The 18729-nt window shown below is 49.1% G+C and overlaps 1 protein-coding gene across 4 annotated transcripts in view; it reads left to right on the top strand.

The window, feature by feature from the left end:
- SEC23IP (SEC23 interacting protein) overlaps positions 1 to 18729 on the top strand; it is a 191646-nt gene that overhangs the window by 147558 nt on the left and 25359 nt on the right. For 3 of the 4 annotated variants that reach the window (XM_078869257.1, XM_078869258.1, XM_078869259.1), the window contains exons 1-2: positions 7372 to 7541; positions 16773 to 17044. The exons of the other annotated variant lie outside the window; for it this stretch is intronic. In XM_078869257.1, the coding sequence (XP_078725383.1) occupies positions 7391 to 7541; positions 16773 to 17044 (423 nt within the window). In that variant the 5' untranslated portion in view covers positions 7372 to 7390. Of the gene's footprint in view, positions 1 to 7371; positions 7542 to 16772; positions 17045 to 18729 lie in introns of those variants that run through there. 4 annotated transcript variants of the gene reach the window in all.

Consider the following 18729-nt stretch of genomic DNA (forward strand, 5'->3'; position numbering starts at 1 on the left):
AAAATTTCTCTCACCCCAGCTTCTCCAACCCTTTAAACCATCCATCCTCTTAGCCTAAAGTAATAATTTTTATTTCATGCCTTTTATGTATTTTTATGCTATATTATGCATCCACATTTCTATTAATATTAATGGATTAATATGTTTTATAACGTTTATTTAATTAAAATTGTTTGTTTAAATATTAGAACCTGTTTTTAGGGTGAAAAAGGTCAACTTCCGATAGTTTTCGAACAAATTAAGCCTTTAACATGTATTCTTTGGGTCTTTCGGTAAAGCGACGTAGATAGAATAAAAATAATCACAATATCACGACGTTTCGATCGCAACACAAGCAATCGTTATCAGGTGAGAACGGCTGAAGCAGGAAGCACTGCTGAGGCAGGGAGTTCTAAAGGTTTGAGATGGGTGTAGCCCAAGGATCAGTGGGCGGGGCTATAGATGAAATTTGCATCTAAATGTAAGATAGAAATCTTGATAAACGAAGCTGTGGGGGTGGCCATTGTATGGTGAGAGATTAGCATGTCAATGTAAGAAATTTGCTTGTAAATGTAAGCTAGAGAGAGCTTTGAAAGGAACATCGCCACATGGAGGTGGAAAAGAATGGTAAGCTGTTGTGGAGGTGGCCATTGTATTGTGAGAGATTAGCATGTCAATGTAAGAAATGTGCTTGTAAATGTAAGCTAGAGAGAGCTCGGAAAGAAACATCGCCACATGGAGGTAGAAATGGGTGGCAAGCCGCCATTTACTAACAGCTAACAGTGGCTGTGTTAGGAATCCATATGGGTGGCTTTCCTGTAAACCACGCATACGGATGACTACCTAAAACCTGACTCCCACCACCATCCATCCCAGAAGAATTCCCTCATCAACACTCTATACCAGGGGTCCTCAAAACTACGGCCCGCGGGCCACATGCGGCCCGCCGAGGACATTTATCCGGCCCATGGTCACTAATTGGGCTGTGCTTGTGAGCACTAATTGGGCTGCGCTGGTGAGCACTAATTGGGCTGCGCTGGTGAGCACTCATTGGGCTGCGGTGGTGGGCACTGATTGGGCTGCGGTGGCGAGCACTGATTTGGCTGCGCTAGTGAGCACTTATTGAGCTGCGGCGGTGGGCACTGATTGAGCTGCGGCGGTGGGCACTCATTGGGCTGCGCTGGTGAATGGTTCAATGGGCCAATTGACTGGACTTGCCCCCCAGGCCTAAGGCTGCCAGCCCTCCCCTGGCTGCGCTTAAAAGGCTCTCCCTCCCTCAGCTCCCTCACTTGCCCCTCGGCTCCACTCCCAGTGATATTCTTGTGTGCTGGGGATGTACTGCGATCTGTGAACAAACTGCAGGTGTAATTAACTTTTTAATGGCACCCGCACCAGTGTGAGCCTGGGGTAAAAGCGGAGTTCCCCCAATCAGACTGCATTGATGGGCAGTGCAGTCTGTATGTCTCTGTGTGGGCAAAGTTATTGCTGGTATATTGTTTTTGTAGCGCTCTATATATATTGGTATTTTACTAATAGCAATTTTGACTCTCTAGGAAACTTATGTCAAGAAAGAGAAAAATTGACTCGGAGTGTAGGATATGATTACTTTTTCATGCAGTACAAGGAAAGAGCTGTGTGTCTGATATGCCAGAATATAGTGTCTGTGTTCAAATAATACAATTTACGTCGACACTATGAAACTCAACATAAAGATACATATTATTGTTTGGTCGGAGAAGTGAGAAAAGATAAAATATTAAAACTGAAAAATACATTAACTCAGCAAAATACTTTTGTGAAGCAGAAGCAGCTAAATATTTCATCACTGCGAGCAAGTTTTCAAGTTGCCAAGCTAATAGCGTGCACTGGCAGACCATTCGTGGAGGGAGAATTTGTTAAAGAATGCCTTATTTCTGTTGCCAAAGAGATGTGTCCAGAGAAGGCCGATTTATTTAGTACAGTGAGTCTTTCAGGACCTACAATTACACGGAGGATTGAAGAAATGGGAGACAATTTGCATCAGCATTTGCAAAACTCCACAAAAAAACTTTCCTATTTTTCCTTGGCACTCGACGAAAGCAATGATGTTCGTGATTCTGCACAACTTCTAATTTTTATTCGTGGGATGAATGACTATTTTGAAGTCACAGAAGAGCTTGCTGCACTGCAAAGCATCAAAGGAACTACAGGAGAGGATATCTATGAAAAGGTTTGCCAAACTGTGAATGGTTTGGAGCTGAATTGGGCTAAACTAGCCAGTGTGACAACTGATGGTGCTCCTAGCATGGTGGGGTCTAAGAAAGGAGTAATTGCTCGCATTAACCAAGAGATGGACAAACATAACAATTCTCATCCAATAGCCATACACTGCCTCATCCACCAACAAGCGCTGTGTAGTAAATCACTGAAGTGGAACTCTGTTATGAAAATTGTGGTATCTTGTGTTAACTTCATTAGAGCTCATGCACTAAACCACAGACAATTTCAGGAATTTCTGTCTGAACTAAATGTTGACTATGAAGACGTTCTGTACCACACAGAAGTCCGTTGGCTGAGTCGAGGGAGAGTTTTGAAACGTTTCTATGACTTACTTCCACAGATTACAGCTTTTCTGCTTTAAAAAAACAAAGAAGTACCAGAGCTCAATGATGCAGAATGGAAATGGCACCTTGCCTTTCTGACAGATGTAACAGAGCTACTCAACAGTTTCAATGTGCAACTTCAAGGAAAGGGGAAGCTCCTCTGTGATATGCAATCACATGTCAAAGCATTTGAAGTAAAATTAGGCCTCCTCATCAAACAAGTTAAGGAGGAAAACTTCTGCCATCTCCCCACAACTCAAAATCTGTTAGCGGAAAAACCATTGGTTGTAATTCCCAAACAAAACATGTGTGGATTCACTGGAAAAATTGCAAAAGGAGTTCCAATTTAGATTTAAAGAGTTTCATCTCCATGAACAGGACATACAGCTTTTCTGTAACCCATTTTCTATTAACATTGAAAATGTGGATACAATTTATCAAATGGAACTGGCTGAACTGCAGAATTGTGACTCTGAAAGACGCATTCAAGTCAAGCAGCCTTCATAATTTCTATGCATCTCTCCCCTCTGAGACATATCCTCATCTCAGGAACCATGCACTCAAAATGGCAACCATCTTTGGCAGCACTTATGTCTGTGAACAGACTTTTTCCAGAATGAAACATTTGAAATCTCCAACCAGATCTAGACTAACGGATGCACACTTGCATCACTTGTTACGACTAGCAGTGACAAATATGGAACCGGACATTGACCATCTCATTAGCCAAAAGCAGGCCCATAGTTCCCATTGAAATACTGGCAAGTTTGTTGATTTAACTTTACTTGTTCTTCATTTTAAATATTGTATTTGTTCCCGTTTTGTTTCTTCACTTCAAAATAAGATATATGCAGTGTGCGTAGGAATTTGTTCATAGTTTTTTTAACTATAGTCCGGCCCTCCAACGGTCTGAGGGACAGTGAACTGGCCCCCTGTTTAAAAAGTTTGAGGACCCCTGCTCTATACCATAGAGCTCGTATTTCCGACCATCACCACCTAGCCAGAGAACTGGAGCACGTACACCAAGCCCTCAAGAAGAATGGATATTCAGACTACACAATCCGTAAGCTATCACCCCAACCATTGGGAAAGAACCATCTGAAGATCCAATCAAAACCATCACCTTGCCTTACATAGCAGGGGTCACCAAAAATATTTCCAAAATCATGAGCAAACACAAGATCCAGGTATGATTCAACACGGTACATAAAATTTGTGATTTGATCCCATCTGTGAAGGATGTGATCCCTGACATGCAATACCCCGGTGTCTACAAAATAAGCTGTCTGCGGCAGCAGTTACATTGGGGAAACTAAGTGACATGTCTCGGACCGGGTTCGTGAACATAAGGCAGATCTAAAACACGGTAGGACCAATACCTCAGCCGTAGCTGATCATTATTTTAACGCTGTGGACACATGAAATTAAATTTGCCAAGACGAAGGTACTCTATCGGCAAAGATTTGTTCATCAAGCCATCCAGATATATATACAGACACAATTTCAACCGAGAAGATGGGTACAAACTGAGCAATCACTGGAATGACATTATTAACTGGCTGATATTCCCTTCCTACCTATGTTAGTTATTTTCGACTCTGAGCTACATTCACTAACAGCCACCGTTAGCTGTGTTAGTAAATGGTGGCTTGCCATCCATTTCTACCTCCATGTGGTGATGTTCTTTTCCGAGCTCTCTCTAGCTTACATTTACAAGCAAATTTCTTACATTGACATGCTAATCTCTCACAATACAATTGTAGTGGGTCCAAGGAGAGTAGAGACGGTTCGTAGAGGCAACTCGTTTATTACAATAATAACAGTAACGATCCCTAACATGAAGGGGTAGCGGCCCCTCCACCCGATACCTGGGGAGGTATAGCCTCCGGGCTAGCGTGTCCGATCAACTGGAACTACGTACTCTCAGCCCTCTGGCTAAAGGGGTCCTCGGGAGGCTAGCATGCCCTATCACTGGGGCTACATACTCTCAGCCCTCCGGCTAAGGGGTCCTAGGGGAGGCTAGCTGACCCAACCCAGCCAAGGTCCTCGGGTCCCGACCACTGGCCCACTCAGTCCCGGCCCTTAGAAGGATGCCGGGTGCGGGGGTTCTCAGGGTCCTAGCCTAAGCGGGTCTTCAGTCTTCAGCTTGACGATGACTGCTGGACCTGTCCAGAGGTCCGGCTTTTATGCCCGTTCTAGGGTCTCTCTGCCCATAGCCACGCCTTTCTTCTGGAACTCTAGGGGGCTCTGGAATATCCCCACAGCATCTCTTGGGGTCTGGGGAGCCCTATTGGCCCAACAGCCTGACTCATCTTACCCATTCAGTGTACCACCCCCTATTGACACGTGTTTGCTACTACAGGTAAGGATGAATGGGAAATGTAGTGCCCAACCATGCTACTACACAATGGCCACCCCCACAGCTTCGTTTGTCAAGATTTATCCTTACATTTACATGCAAATTTCATCTCTAGCCCTGCCCACTGACCATTGGACTACACCCATCTCAAACCTTTATAACTCCCTGCCTTAGCAGTGCTCCCGCCATATATTTTTTCCTGCTTCAGCAGCTCTCACCTGATGACGATTGCTTGTGTTGCGATCGAAACGCTGATATTGTGATTATTTATTTTTATTCTATCTACGTGGCTTTACCGAAAGACCCAAAGAATATTAATTCCTGCAGTCACGAAAGCTTTAAATCAACCTTTACATGTATTTTCTATATTCAATTAACGATCATTTCAACCGATGGTTTTAATATCGTTCATCGAGGAACCAGTTTTGCTCAACTCGGGGGGGCGGGGCGAGACTAATATATGGAAACCCCAACGGAGTGGTCACCGGCATAATCTATGCACTTGGAGACGCTCGATTTGGCTCGCCACGGCACACTGCACACACCGTCAAACCAGGGTCTCACAACCACACTCCGTCCTCCTACACGACACACACATGTGGTGCCTGTGACGCTCACACTCCACTGGAACCACGTGCTCTTGGGACGCAACACCACGTGTCCTGATGGGATCGCACAAGCCTGTGAAGTAAAACTAATGTCGGGGCCGCAACATGGTTTTCCCAACGTGCACCACGATGTTCCCACGACGATGCAACACATTTAACCAAAACAATCCTTCCGGTGTTTTCTCACCATGCAGTGAGGATTCCTCTTTGCACAGCATGGTCACTACGCACAACGCAGCGTGGTTCTATCCCTTAAGCACCGCAATGCTCTTGCCCACGCCTGCAAACGCAGCCCAGAGGCTTCACTTGCCGTCCCAGCCATGCGGTCAAGATGGCTGACAGGAATCACCTGTGGCTTTGATGTCTACACGTGGGCAAAATCAACAGGACCTTCCTCCACTATTGCGCCTCCTAGATCCCCATTCGTACGATGCCTTATTCCCCAGGCGTTTTCCAACTGCGTATGTTACGCTACCGCGTGCGCATGTGAGAACGCGAGGACGGCTGTTATTTTGGATGCGACGTGACGCACACCATGTTGATAAAACTAAAATCCCACACTACTGCCATGCTGTTCCTGTGAACGTCACTCGTTGATTCCTTCACATGTTGAACACGCAATCTACAAGACTATTTGAGCTCATCCGTGATGTGTTAATTCACTGCATTGCAGGTCAGAACACTTAACTTTTTTAATTTTACCAGGTAAGGCCCATTGGGCTACAGTATAATGCTCGTGAATAGTAAATTTCGCTGATAGTATGCCTTTTTAATGATCTTAAATAGATAAAGCTATTAAATACATGAAAACTATCAACTAAACATTTATTATAATAAACAAAGTAAATAAAATGCATATTGAAATGTTAAATAAAAGTTTATAAATGAACTTAATTTAAATTGTGATGATGCGCATCACTTAAAAAACTTTCATTGCTTAATGTCATAACTTTCTCTCTTCATCACATTCATCATTTTATCCCTTCACTTTCTCTTTATGCAATCGTGTAGTGCCAAATGTGATTTGCGGATAGCAAGTTCGTGAATAACGAGGCAATATTGTATATCTCTTTTTCAGAAGCGACCTGGCCACAAATGATTGCTCAACGAAGTGGCTTCTGATCATGTGGACATTTATAGCAGCTACATACTCTAAACGTATATTTTTAAATGTGGAGGGAGAAACCGGGAGACCCCGTAGAAAAAAAAACTACACGACCACGGGGAGAACATGCAAACTCCAAATATACAGGCTTGAAGGTCTAAATCGAAACGCACGACCTCCTGTATGCCAGGCGAGGTAGTTAACATCTCGCCACTTTCTGCTTTCTCACTCGCACTGCTCCAGTTTGGAATTTCCTCCCATCGTCTCATTTTTCCCAAGCTGTCATAATCTTTACAACTTTGATAGTAGTGCTGTTTGTTGCTGACCGCTTGACGTGCTGATCCTGTACTCGGCAACTGTTTAAAAACGAAAGTAACGCATTGGCGACGCCATCAGGGTCCGACTTGTAACTTCGACGCCAACGCCACGTGGCAGCCCGACCGAAGCACGTGACTGAAAAAATTTCGTCACCGCGCGACGTGTCACACGCCCTGAACCTCGCAACGTCGCGCCCGACGTCATCAGCACGTCAAACCTGGGCAGCCATGTTGCAAGAGGGGTCGGGGAACTCACGCGCCCCACTTCAACGCTCACCCCCCCCCACCGCGTCGCATGGCCGGTGACGTCCCGCGCCGACGCAACGCCAATGGCTCCCTTCCCAACATGGCGGCGCGGTGAGGTCAAGAGGTGACGCGGCAAAGGTGACGCGGCAGTGGCGGGGGGGCGGGGCTCAGACGGTGACACCACGGAGCCGGCGATGGCCGACGGCGGCGGGAAGAGGGAGCGCCGCTCGTACCCGGGACAGAATCTGCTCCTCTCCTCCGCGCCCGAGCTCAGCCTCTCGGCTCCGGCCACGCTGCTGCCCGTGGTGACGGGCGCCGATCCCGCCGCCGCCGCGGCTGCGCTCGGTAAGGCGGACGGGGGAGGGTGGCGGCGAGTGAGTGGGAGAAGCGGCGGTGATGGACGGAAATCCGCGGAAGCTACTGAGTTGGGGCTGGCGGATATTTGCGCTGTGGCGGAGGTCGGGTTCTGGAATCTTTAGTTTAATATTCTGTAGTGCCAGGTATAGTCGGAGAATGGTTGAGTGTCGCCGTGTAAAGCGGCGGAATTGGTGTTGAATTCGTCAAGAACACGAGCTTCCGCGGATGTCTGAAGTCGTAGGGTACGTGGCTTTATAATTGTAAGTTGTAGGAACTTTGACCGACACCTAAACCGGGTTCGAGTCCGGGTCCAGGTCATTTAGGCTCAGATTTGGATCCAGACCAAGTTCAGGTCGCGGCTCGGCCGAGATTTGTGTCAAGGTTCTGGTTTGCGGGGCTGATTTTTTAAAATATGATGACACTTTCATCTCCTCTATGAGGGTGTCCAGGTGCCAGTTGGCACTTGCATAGCAAACGTGTCCAACCACAATAGCCGGTGGCTGTGACGTCACCACGGAGCTTGTGCCAGGCTAGGTGCACCCTGAGGCCACGTGAAGTGTCGAAGGCTCGCTGGCAGGACTACGCGGAACAGACCCAGGTGTTATGGGTTCACTGACTGAGATGACTGGCAGATGCACCACCTGTGCCGCCTACTGTGCCACCTCGCTGCGTTTTATCCGCCCGCGCGTTGTTGTGAGCGTCGCTCTTCGTTGTTGCCGGAGGGCGACTGCCTCCAACTGCCTCAGGAAAGTCCTGAACGAGCCTCCTCCGCCACAGAGGCCGATCTTGACACCGCAGGTTCCGGTCATCGACAAATCCACTCAGCTCCACATCCTCCTGTACCGCATCAGTCCATCTCGTCTCCAACACGCAATGATGTGGACAGTATCCACACACTCACACACCCCCTGTCGTATACAAATAAAAGATCTCCCGTATAGCCTTCACAGACTGTAGGAGCAAGTGCTGTTAGCGAGCACCTATGAAGGTCGGCATGGCACACAGATGACCGTGAATTGAACCCGGGTTGCCGGGTTCAAAGCGCAGCGCACATGCACACAAACACACCTACACACTCTTACACACCTACACACTCTTACACATACACAGTGAACGCGTAACGACACGTGCACACGAATGTCCCATATCTCTATCCTACACGACACTCATACAGTGAACATCGCACCCAACCCAACACGTGATGTCCATACAAATCATGGAACGCCGCTCGCCGCCTAGTCGTATGCAGCGCCCCCCTCTCTGTAGCCGTAACAATTGCCGATGTTGTGCAAGCGAGCGAGTTTAATTAACGATTGTAGTCAGTTGAGGACAGACGTGGCAACGTGCCTGTCCTCAACTGTGCTGAAGCAGCCCTCTGAATGAGAGTGTCTGTTTGAATGTGTCTATGTATATAGTGTGTGTAGCCATGAGAGTGTGTCTGTATGAGTATCTGTATGAGTGTGTTTGTATGTGTAGTGTGTTATACACGAAGTCTCACACTGTAATTGGAAGCAATACTTTTCATAAACACAACCCTGACAACTCGGGTTCTATGGCTAGCTGTCTATCTGTTCGCTATGTGCGTGCGCGTTAGTGGAGTGAACGGGCCAGCCAGCACACACACTGTCTGACCCACGATGTCAGGCTACACTCAACCGACAAACGAGGAGCGACGAGCGAAGACGAAGAGACGTGGGACTCCAGGCCGATCCCCACAACGGAACCCGATCCCTGTCAGGGCTTCCCCTTTATCTCCCTGGCCGTGGCTTTGCCACGTCCTGGGCCCCGCCCCCTACTGTATGAAGGCAGGGCTCTCAGCCCCCGGGTCATGTGTCCCTCCAGTACCCGGCGCTACAGTTTCGTGACAGTATGTCACTACAAATGTATGAGACTGTATGTATGTTATGTATGCCGAAGATTTGATGATTGCTTCTCACTCAGAGGAGGAGTTGGAGGCGCTGCTGCTGAACCTGGAGTGGGCCACTAAAAGAGCCGGAGCCTTATTTATCATCAGCCCCACCAAAACTAAGCACCTGCCTGGGTATTTTGTGCCATTCAGCAATCCACCCCCAAAACTCTCAGATGGTGATGGGGCAGTTGTGGAGAGAGTGGAGAGTTTTCCATACCTGGGCAGTGTGCTCATGACCGGATCGGGATTGACAACATAGGTCTCACTCCGAATCAGCCAAGTGGCATTATCTCTTCATCGGCTATTTGGAAGCTATCTGGTCTGTTGCTCCACACGAAGCTTCAGGACTTCTCGGCCATGGTCATGCTCTTCCTTCTCACGCTTGCGTAACGTGGACCCCCCTAATGGAATATTTTCGCCGGTTAGGGGCCATGCATTTAGTACGTATGCAAAAATCTGTAAAAACTTGACCACTCCCTGTACGTACGCGTACTTTTTACACCCCCCCCCCACTTGCGTACGTACGCTTGACGCATCCCCCCTCCCCCCTCCGAATCCTATTGAACGGCCGATATGCAATCCATGCAGAAACGATAAAGGCTTAATAATATAAACGTGTTTAAGCAACAGATAGTCCACCACCAGCTGCATTATTATCGAGTAGTAGACCCCCATATGCATGCGTATGCATTTGGGTTAACTCCCCCCTCCGTACATTCGTACCAAATGGATGGCCCCTTAAACACATTTAGGCTGGCCTGCCTACGATCCATCCTGGGTTTAACCAAGCTGGATTGTGTGAGGAACTCACAAATCCTTGAAAGATCTGGACAAAGTCCCATCGGTGAGCTCCTCTAGCAGGCCAGGCTCTGTTGGCTGGGTCATCTAGCCCGCATGCCCAGCCACCACATGTCCAAGCAGCTTCTGTTTGGTCGGATAGAGGGGGCTAAACGGGTGTGGCATAAGCTCGAAAAGAGATGGAGCAGTACAAGAGGATGTTGAGTTGAGTGAACTTGCTGATAACTGGTACCAGCGGTGTCAGGATCGGCCTCTGTGGAGGAGGCTTGTGATGGACGCTACTGGACAGATGGAGGCAGTCGCCCTCCAGCAACAACGGAGAGCAGAGAAGCAATGCTCACAACAACGAGCGGAGCGCCGGGTGGCTAAGGCACGTAAAGTTGGCACAGTAGGGGGCATAGTTGGTGCATCGGCCAGCCATCTCAGTCAATCAACCCATGGCACCTGGGTCTGTCCCATGACCTCATGCCAGCCAGCGTTAAATAATTCACGTGGCCTTAACGTGCACATAGCCTGGCACAAGCGCCGTGGTGACGTCACCGCCACTTAGTGGCGAATGGCGGTTGTTGTATGTATGAGAGTGAGTGGATGGATGAGTATCTGTATGAGAGTGTATCTGTATGTATGTATGAGAGTGTGTCTGTATGTATGTGGGGAGCAGTGGCGTAGCGGTAGGCATGCTGCAATATGCTACGAACCCAGCGACCCGGGTTCGATTCCCGGTCATGGCCAACACCAGTGACGAATATCTGAACCGTCGCTGGTTCTCCCCTAGGTCGACTCAGCTTCAAACGAGTACCTTGTGTGGTGTTTAAACATCACCACTGGGGTGACAAAGGCGGCTGGGCGTGGTGCTAGCCACCCACCCCCTCGTGTGCCATGCCTACCTTCATAGGTGCTCGCTTACAGCACTTGCCTTAACAGTCCGTTCAGGCTATATGGGGGATATTTGTCTATGTATGAGAGTGAGTCTGTATGATTATGATTTGCTGTCTAATTTTTTATTTCACTTATTTGTTATAAGTTTATTATAAATTTATTTACTGTGACTTGTGCATATGTCGGGGAAGCAGTGTTCTTTTTTTATGACAGGCGATGTAAGAGCTTATTTGCAAACAGGGTAAGTAAAAATAAACTGAACTAAAATTGAACTCTATGCGAGTGTGTATGTATGAGAGTGAGTCTGTATGCTAGTGTCTGTATGAAAGTGTTTGCAAAACAACCCCCTACCTCCTCGTGGTGCCGGACAGGCAACGCTGTCGTGGTCAGTGCTGTGGGGGGAGGGCTAATTCAAATTGGCCTTTCTCCTCATGGCGCTTGTGACTACCACAGCGGCTAAATGGGGGCTCTGGACGGGTGCGAGGGGCTGGTAACCCCTCCACCTTCAATTAACTTACCGTTAAACCACGACAACAACATTTAATTAATAAGCTTGTGCCGGAGGCTCCGGGGGGACAGGCATCTATGACGCCTCTTGGCCAAACTCTATTTTGCGGAGACAGGAGACTGAATCTTTACCCTTGGCGCTCCTCCAGAAACAACTAAAAACCACACTGTGTGGCCACGTGGAATGTTCGAACACTCACTACGGAGGAGAGGCTGCCACTCCTCTGTCGGGAGCTGGACTGGTACTGCCTGGATCTCTGTGGTATTCAGGAGGTCCGGTGGACCGGCTCTGGCTCCTGCCACCATGAGGGATGGACAGTCCTCTTCTCGGTGCAGGAGACTGCCAAACAACAGGGAGTGGCTCTTCTTCTGAACAAAAGAATAAAGTGGGAGCGTGGCGGTGAGGTGTGGGAAGCTGGAAGCCCCAGGCTACTTTGGACTTTCATTCCTATGAACCAGAGGCAAGGAGTGGTGGTCGTGGTTACTTATGCCCCCACTGATGACAAACATCCGTGGAGGGATGCAGGCAAAGCCGATGAGTCAGATGCCTTCTATGACCTCCTGTCACAGGTGGTAGCTAAAGTGACCCCTCAGGACAGAGTCATCTTGTTGGGTGACTTCAATGCCCGAGTTGGTCATGATGCTGGTAGCACCTGGTCTAGAGTGATTGGAAGGCATGGGTCAGATCAGCTCAATAACAATAGCAGGAGGCTGCTAGATTTTTGGTGCAGTCCATGTGCTTGTAATTACCAACACGTTGTTCCGGCATCGGCGCATCCACACAACATCATGGATGCATGCCGGGTCCAAGCAAGAACATCTGCTGGACTGCATAGTGACGGAACAGCGGATGAGGGTCCATGTCCTTCACACCAGGACCTACCATGGAGCTGATCTGCCCATTGACCATCAACTTGTCATCTGTATGATGCGCCTGCCATTCTTCCACTCCGGTGGTGGGTGTACACCCAGGACCCCATTCAAAACCTTAGTGGCATGGTCTCAGCTAGTTGTTGAAAGTTGCAAGCGAGAATTTCAGCATCGCTTGCGGCTGGGGTTGGTATCGTCCCTCACTCCTGATGTCGAGGAAATAGGCGAGGTTTAAGACTGTGTCTCATGCAGCTGCAATGGCTGCTTTGGGTACACCAGGCATGTCCAAAGTCCGGCCCGCGGGCCAATGACGGCCCGCGGGCCAATGACGGCCCGTGGTCAGATTTCATATGGCCCGCAACTTCGGTTTTATAAATTGTAAAACTTTAAAGATGCAATTCCTCCTTTCACCACACGTTGGCGGCACCATTCTAATTCTATCTGGCTCTGCATCCGTGCCGCAAACCCTTCTCGAGTAATTTCTGCCATGGCGACTGAAAAAAAAGAAATGCGGTCATTTGCTAAGAAAATGCTGAGCTTATTCGGCTCCACATATTTGTGTGAGCAAACATTCTCGGTCATGAACTTAAACAAGAACCGATTGAGGTCAAGGATGAGTGACTCCCACTTGCGTGGCATTTTACGCATCTCAACCACTGCCCTCAAGCCAGACCTGGTCTCTTTACTGAAATCTAGATCTCAGTATCACCATTCTCATTAGTGTCAGCAAGTTATCTGTTCCTTGATCAATCTGCAATTGAGTGTTTTGAACGGTAACATCTGTCACTTATCAGTGATAAGCCTAAAGCACACTAATGCACTTGGACTTATGGCACTTGTTTTATTAAACTCTTGAATAAGATTTGGTTATAACTGTTGATGTTATGTACCTGTAGATGTGGCACAAACTATTGCTTTCTGAAAGATCTTGTAAAAGACAAGGGTAAAATTCACTTGTTTTAAAGTTTAATGATAACAGACCACTTTGCATTACTTATAACTCCTGTTTAAAATGTTCATGAGGCAAAGATATTTAACTCATGGAAATATAAGGTATTCTAGACAGTTTGTTCAATGTTATCTGACTGAATGAAAGGCAGAATTGTGTTTTTAGAGTTGTTCACGTCTGCCTGAGTGGCTTATATTTGCTTATATTGTCATTTGAAAAATAAAGGTAATTGTGACAATGAAAATTGTTTTATAACAGTGTATTTTCACGTAACTTTTGTAGTTTAAAAAAATGTCAAAAGGAACTATTGGCCCCCGAGCATCTTCACTTTATCAAATGTGGCCCTCTTTGCAAAAGGTTTGGACACCCCTGGGGTACACGGTCCAGACCTCCCCAGAGACCCTGGCTGACAGAGGAAGTGTTCAAGCCGGCTGAGAAAAAGCGACAGGCCCACTCATCGACTACAGCATCCCACGTCGGAGAATGAGGAAGCTTACCGCAGCCTTCGCTCGGAGGTTTTGAGAGCCATGAGACGCTGCAAGGATGGGTGGTGGTCGCAGGTTACTGAGGAGATGGATTCTGCCTCAGTGGCCCGCGATCACAAATCGCTCTTTAATTCCATCAAAAACGTAACCTGCAGCGCCACACCTATTACCATCATTAGGGAAAGGAACGGTGATCCAATCTCCGACCCCCAGGAACAGGTTTGCAGATTTGCTGAGCATTTCTGTGAGGTCCTGGGAGAGGGGACATCCCTCAGCCTGGATAACAACGTGGGACAAAATGGGGATGACCCTGCCGAGGCTGTGGTGCCTCAAATATTGGAAGAGGTCACCTCCTGTGAGTGGCTGGCTGAGGTGCCATCTGTTGAGGAAGTACTGAAGGCGATCCAGAGTCTGAGACCAGGAAAGGCATCGGGTAGAGATGATCTCCCAAGCGAAATGCCGAGGGAGGGTGGCGTTTGTGCACAGACTGCCCTACATGACATCATAACAACAGTGTGGACCACTGGACGGGTTCCACAGGACTGGAAGGATGTCCTGGTGGCCCCCCTCTTTAAGAAGGACCGAACAGACTGTAACAACTACAGGGGCATCTCACTCCTCAGTGTGCCGGGAAAGGTCCTGGCAAAGATTATTCAACATCGCCTTGCTAGGCTCGCTGAAGAGAGGCTTGCGGAGCCCCAATGCGGTTTCAGGAAAGGGCGGTCTTGCACGGATGCCATATTTTCTGTTCGTCTGCTACAGCAGAGGTGTAGGGAATTCCAACAAGACCTACATCTCTGCTTTATTGACCTGGTCAAGGCTTATGATACCATCGGTAGGCCTGGGCTCTGGGTTGTTCTTTGTGCTTTCGGAGTCCCTGACCCTCTGCTCACGATCATTAAGGACCTTCATGATAGTGAGCGGGCTACGTGGCCAGTAGTCGGAGCCATTCTCTGTACACCTTGGGGTGCGACAGGGATGTCTTCTGGCTCCCACATTATTTAAAATCTATTTTGACCACGTAGTTCGTGAGGCCTTCAATAGCTGTACGGGAGGAATTTCCATCTGGTACAGATACAATGGTTGATGCCCGGGTGCTGTCAAGGGATGGCTCCCTATTGCTCAACCATGTTTTGTATGCCGATCTGGTAATTGCTGCTCACTCAAAGGAGGAGTTGGAGGCGCTGCAGCTAAATCTGGAGCTTGCTACTAAGAGGTGTGGGGCCTTACCATCAGCCCCACCAAAACTAAGCACCTGCCAGGGTATTTTGTACCATCGGACACTCCACCCCCACAACTCCCAATTGGTGATGGGGCAGTTGTGGAGAGAGTGGAAGGTTTCCCATATCTGGGCAGTGTGCTTATGATCTGCTCCGGTTTAACAGCAGAGGTCTCACTCCGAATCAGTCGAGTGGCATTATCTTTTCATCGGTTGCGTAACGCTGTGTGGAAGCTACCTGGTCTGTTGCTCCGCACGAAGCTTCAGGTCTTCTCGGCCACAGTCATTCCCTCCCTTCTCTACGCTTGCGAAACGTGGACCCCCATAATGGAACCTCTTCGCCGGTTAGAAACATTTAGGCTGGCCTGCCTACGATCGATCCTGGGTTTAACCAGGCTGGATTGTGTGAGGAGCTCAGAAATCCTTGAAAGATCTGGACAAAGTCCCATCGGTGAGCTCCTCTGGCAGGCAAGGCTGCGTTGGCTGGGCCATAGAGCCTGCATGCCCAGTCACCGCATGCCTAAACAGCTTTTGTTTGGCCGGATCGAGGGTGCTCAACGGGTGCGGCACGGGCTAGAGAAGATATGGAGTGATATGGTACAGGAGGATCTGGGCTGAGTGGACTTGCCGATGACTGGTACCAGCGGTGTCAAGATTGGCCTCTGTGGAGGAGGCTCGTGATGGACGCTACTGGGCAGTTGGAGCGCCGGGTGGCTAAAGCACAGAAAGTTGGCACGGTAGGAGGCACAGGTGGTGCATCAGCCAGTCATCTCAGTCAGTCGACCCGTGGCACCTGGGTCTGCCCCGTGACCTCCTGCCAGCGGGCGTTCGACACTTCACGTGGCCTCAAGGTGCACATAGCCTGGCACAAGCGTCGTGGTGACGTCACCACCACTTAGTGGTGAATGGCGGTTGTTTGTTTTTATGTTTGTATGTGTAATGAGCGACTTCCGCGACACGTCGTGTAGAGGGTACTTCTTTGATTTCTCACACTGGGCACAACACAGGCCAACCTCATTCTTCTCACTCTGAGTACAACACTTAGATATTAACGTCTCTACTAGCTACACACAGCCGATCACTCGGCATGGTCCCACCGCCCTCACTCGGCTACGGCGCTGGCTCGCGGCGTGACAATGATGGCGATGGAAACCCCACAGGAGATCTTCCACGTGGCCGGACGACGGAGAGAGATGTCGGCGAGCAGCTATGCAGCCAGGACCCAAGACCCCACACCCGAACCCCAAGCCCCGGGTCCACTCCCCCTTATATCCCCCCAGGCCTGGCTAGGCCCCGCCTCCGGCCACGCCCTCTCGTGGAACCTTCGAGCAGGTTCCCGGAGTATCTCGGCTAACCCCACCTGTTACCTTTGCCCCAGATACCTCTCCTCTGATTGGTTGTTACTTTAACCATGCCCATACCTGTGCTTCCCTTTCCCGGCCAGCAGGTGTCATTACATATGTATGAGTGTCTGTATTATGAGAGTGTGTCTGTATGTATGAGGGTGGTCGTAGAGCATGGTTGTCGAGCGTGGTTGTCAAGCGTCGTTGTCGAGCCTGGTCGTCGAGCGTGGTTGTGTGTTTCCGTGCGCCTGCGTCCTCAGACGATGGCGTTGAAGCGGGCGAGGAGGACAGCTTCGTGGGCCAGGCTCCGCCGCCCACGTTCAGCTTCTTCTCTCAGGCCGCCCACGCGGCCCACGCAGACCCCTTCGCCTCCATCGTGCACCCTGGGCCCCCCAATCCAGGGAGTTCCAGAGCCCCCCAGTCGGGAGCCCCCCAGTCCGGGTCGCCCTACTCCGGCTCTCCCTACACCCGGAGCCCTGTGCCGTTCACGGGGTCAGAGGGTGCAGCGGGAAATGGGGGCGACGGCAAACAGGTGAGGGGCAGGTCATGTGAGGGGTCATGTGAGGGGTCATGTGAGGGGCCAGAGGAGGGGTCAGGTAAGGGGTCGAGTGTCAGGGTCGAGTGCGTGTGTGTGTGTGTCTGTGGAGCTTGCTAACAGCACTTTCCCCAACAGTCTGTTCAGGCTATACAGGGAGTCTTTGTCTTTTGTCTGTGGAGCGGTTGTGTAGCGGTTAGCGCGCTGTGCTATGAATCCGGTGTCCCGAGTTCGATTCCCGCTCATGGCCAACACCAGTGATGATTATCTGAACCAGTCCTGGGCCTCTCTTAGGTCGACTCAGCTTCAAATGAGTGCCTGGTGCGGTGGGTAAAATCATTTGCCACTAATGAGGGAGACAAAGGCGGTCGAGCATGGTGCTGGCCACCCACCCCCTCGTGTGCTGTGCTCGCTCACAGAACTTGCCCCAATAGTCTGTGGGCTATACGGGGGATCTTGTTTTTGTGTCTGTGGAGCAGTAGTTTAGTGGTTCGTGTGCTGCGTTACAAACCCGGCGGACCCAAGTTCGATTCCTGCTCACGGCCAACACAGGTGACGATTATCTGAATTGGTCCTGGGCCTCCCCGAGATGGACTCAGTCTCAAATGAGTGCCTGGTGCGGTGTGTAAACATCAGTACTGGGGAGACAAAGGTGGCCGGGCATGGTAAAAAAAATCCGAATTTGTTTTCCAAAAATGTTTTTCCCAAAAAATTACACTATCAGTAACCAGCACTGCAGGTGAATGAGGAGGATGTGGTATGTTCAATGTGGTAGGTGGGGCTTAATGTACTTAGTATGCACTTAATGTACTGTATCCTCACTAAACTATAACTTAAACACCAAATTACGCTAAATAAAAAATTACATTTAATTTTCACATTTAAAACAATTAATGTTTACTACATTATTTTACTTGCTGTCAGACGACATCAGCTGATGTGGCACTTCACTGCTGACAGAGGTGTCTGTGGAAGAATATCCAGAGACTGAAGAGACTGCATTGGAAGCTTCACTGCTAGTAGAATGTAGGTTATGCCTGGGTGTTTGTGACATGGGTTTAAACAAGTCAGATGTAGACGACATTTCTGAGAGGGTTGGCTTGCACAGAGTGCATAAACAAAGTAAAGCCCAAAGCAACAGGTCAGCACTAATGCTCGTCACGCGCCCCACCACTTGACTTAGTCATTGTTTTGGTCATGGCGCACGGCGTCGTTTCACGTGCATGCCTAAATTCGATCATTCGGTACGGCAATGTGAATTACTAATACTGTATATATGCCGAAAGCGCAGCCGCTGCCGAATTATCCCGAATTACAAATGATCAAATACCGAAATAACAAGATTTTATTATATGTATGTTGAACTTCTTTCGCTCCGTACTTAGCCAACCATGCCAATTAGAGGTGTGTTGCGCCAAGTCAGCCTTCAAAGGTGCTTTGCAAACAGCACTTGCCCCAACATCATGTGTAGGCTATACAGAGGTTCTTTGTATTTGTGCGGGTGCAGTGGTGGTGGAGTGGTTAATGTACTGTGCTACAAAACCAGTGGCACACGTGTGTATCTGTGTGTACGTATGTCTGCCAGTCATCTCAGTCAATCTACCCATGGCACCTGGGTCTGTCTTGTGACCTCCTGTCAGCGAGCCTTCCACACTTCATGTGGCGTCAAAAGTGCACCTGGC

The sequence above is a fragment of the Lampetra fluviatilis genome, chromosome 27 (assembly GCF_964198595.1).
Source record: "Lampetra fluviatilis chromosome 27, kcLamFluv1.1, whole genome shotgun sequence".
Lineage (NCBI taxonomy): Eukaryota > Metazoa > Chordata > Hyperoartia > Petromyzontiformes > Petromyzontidae > Lampetra > Lampetra fluviatilis.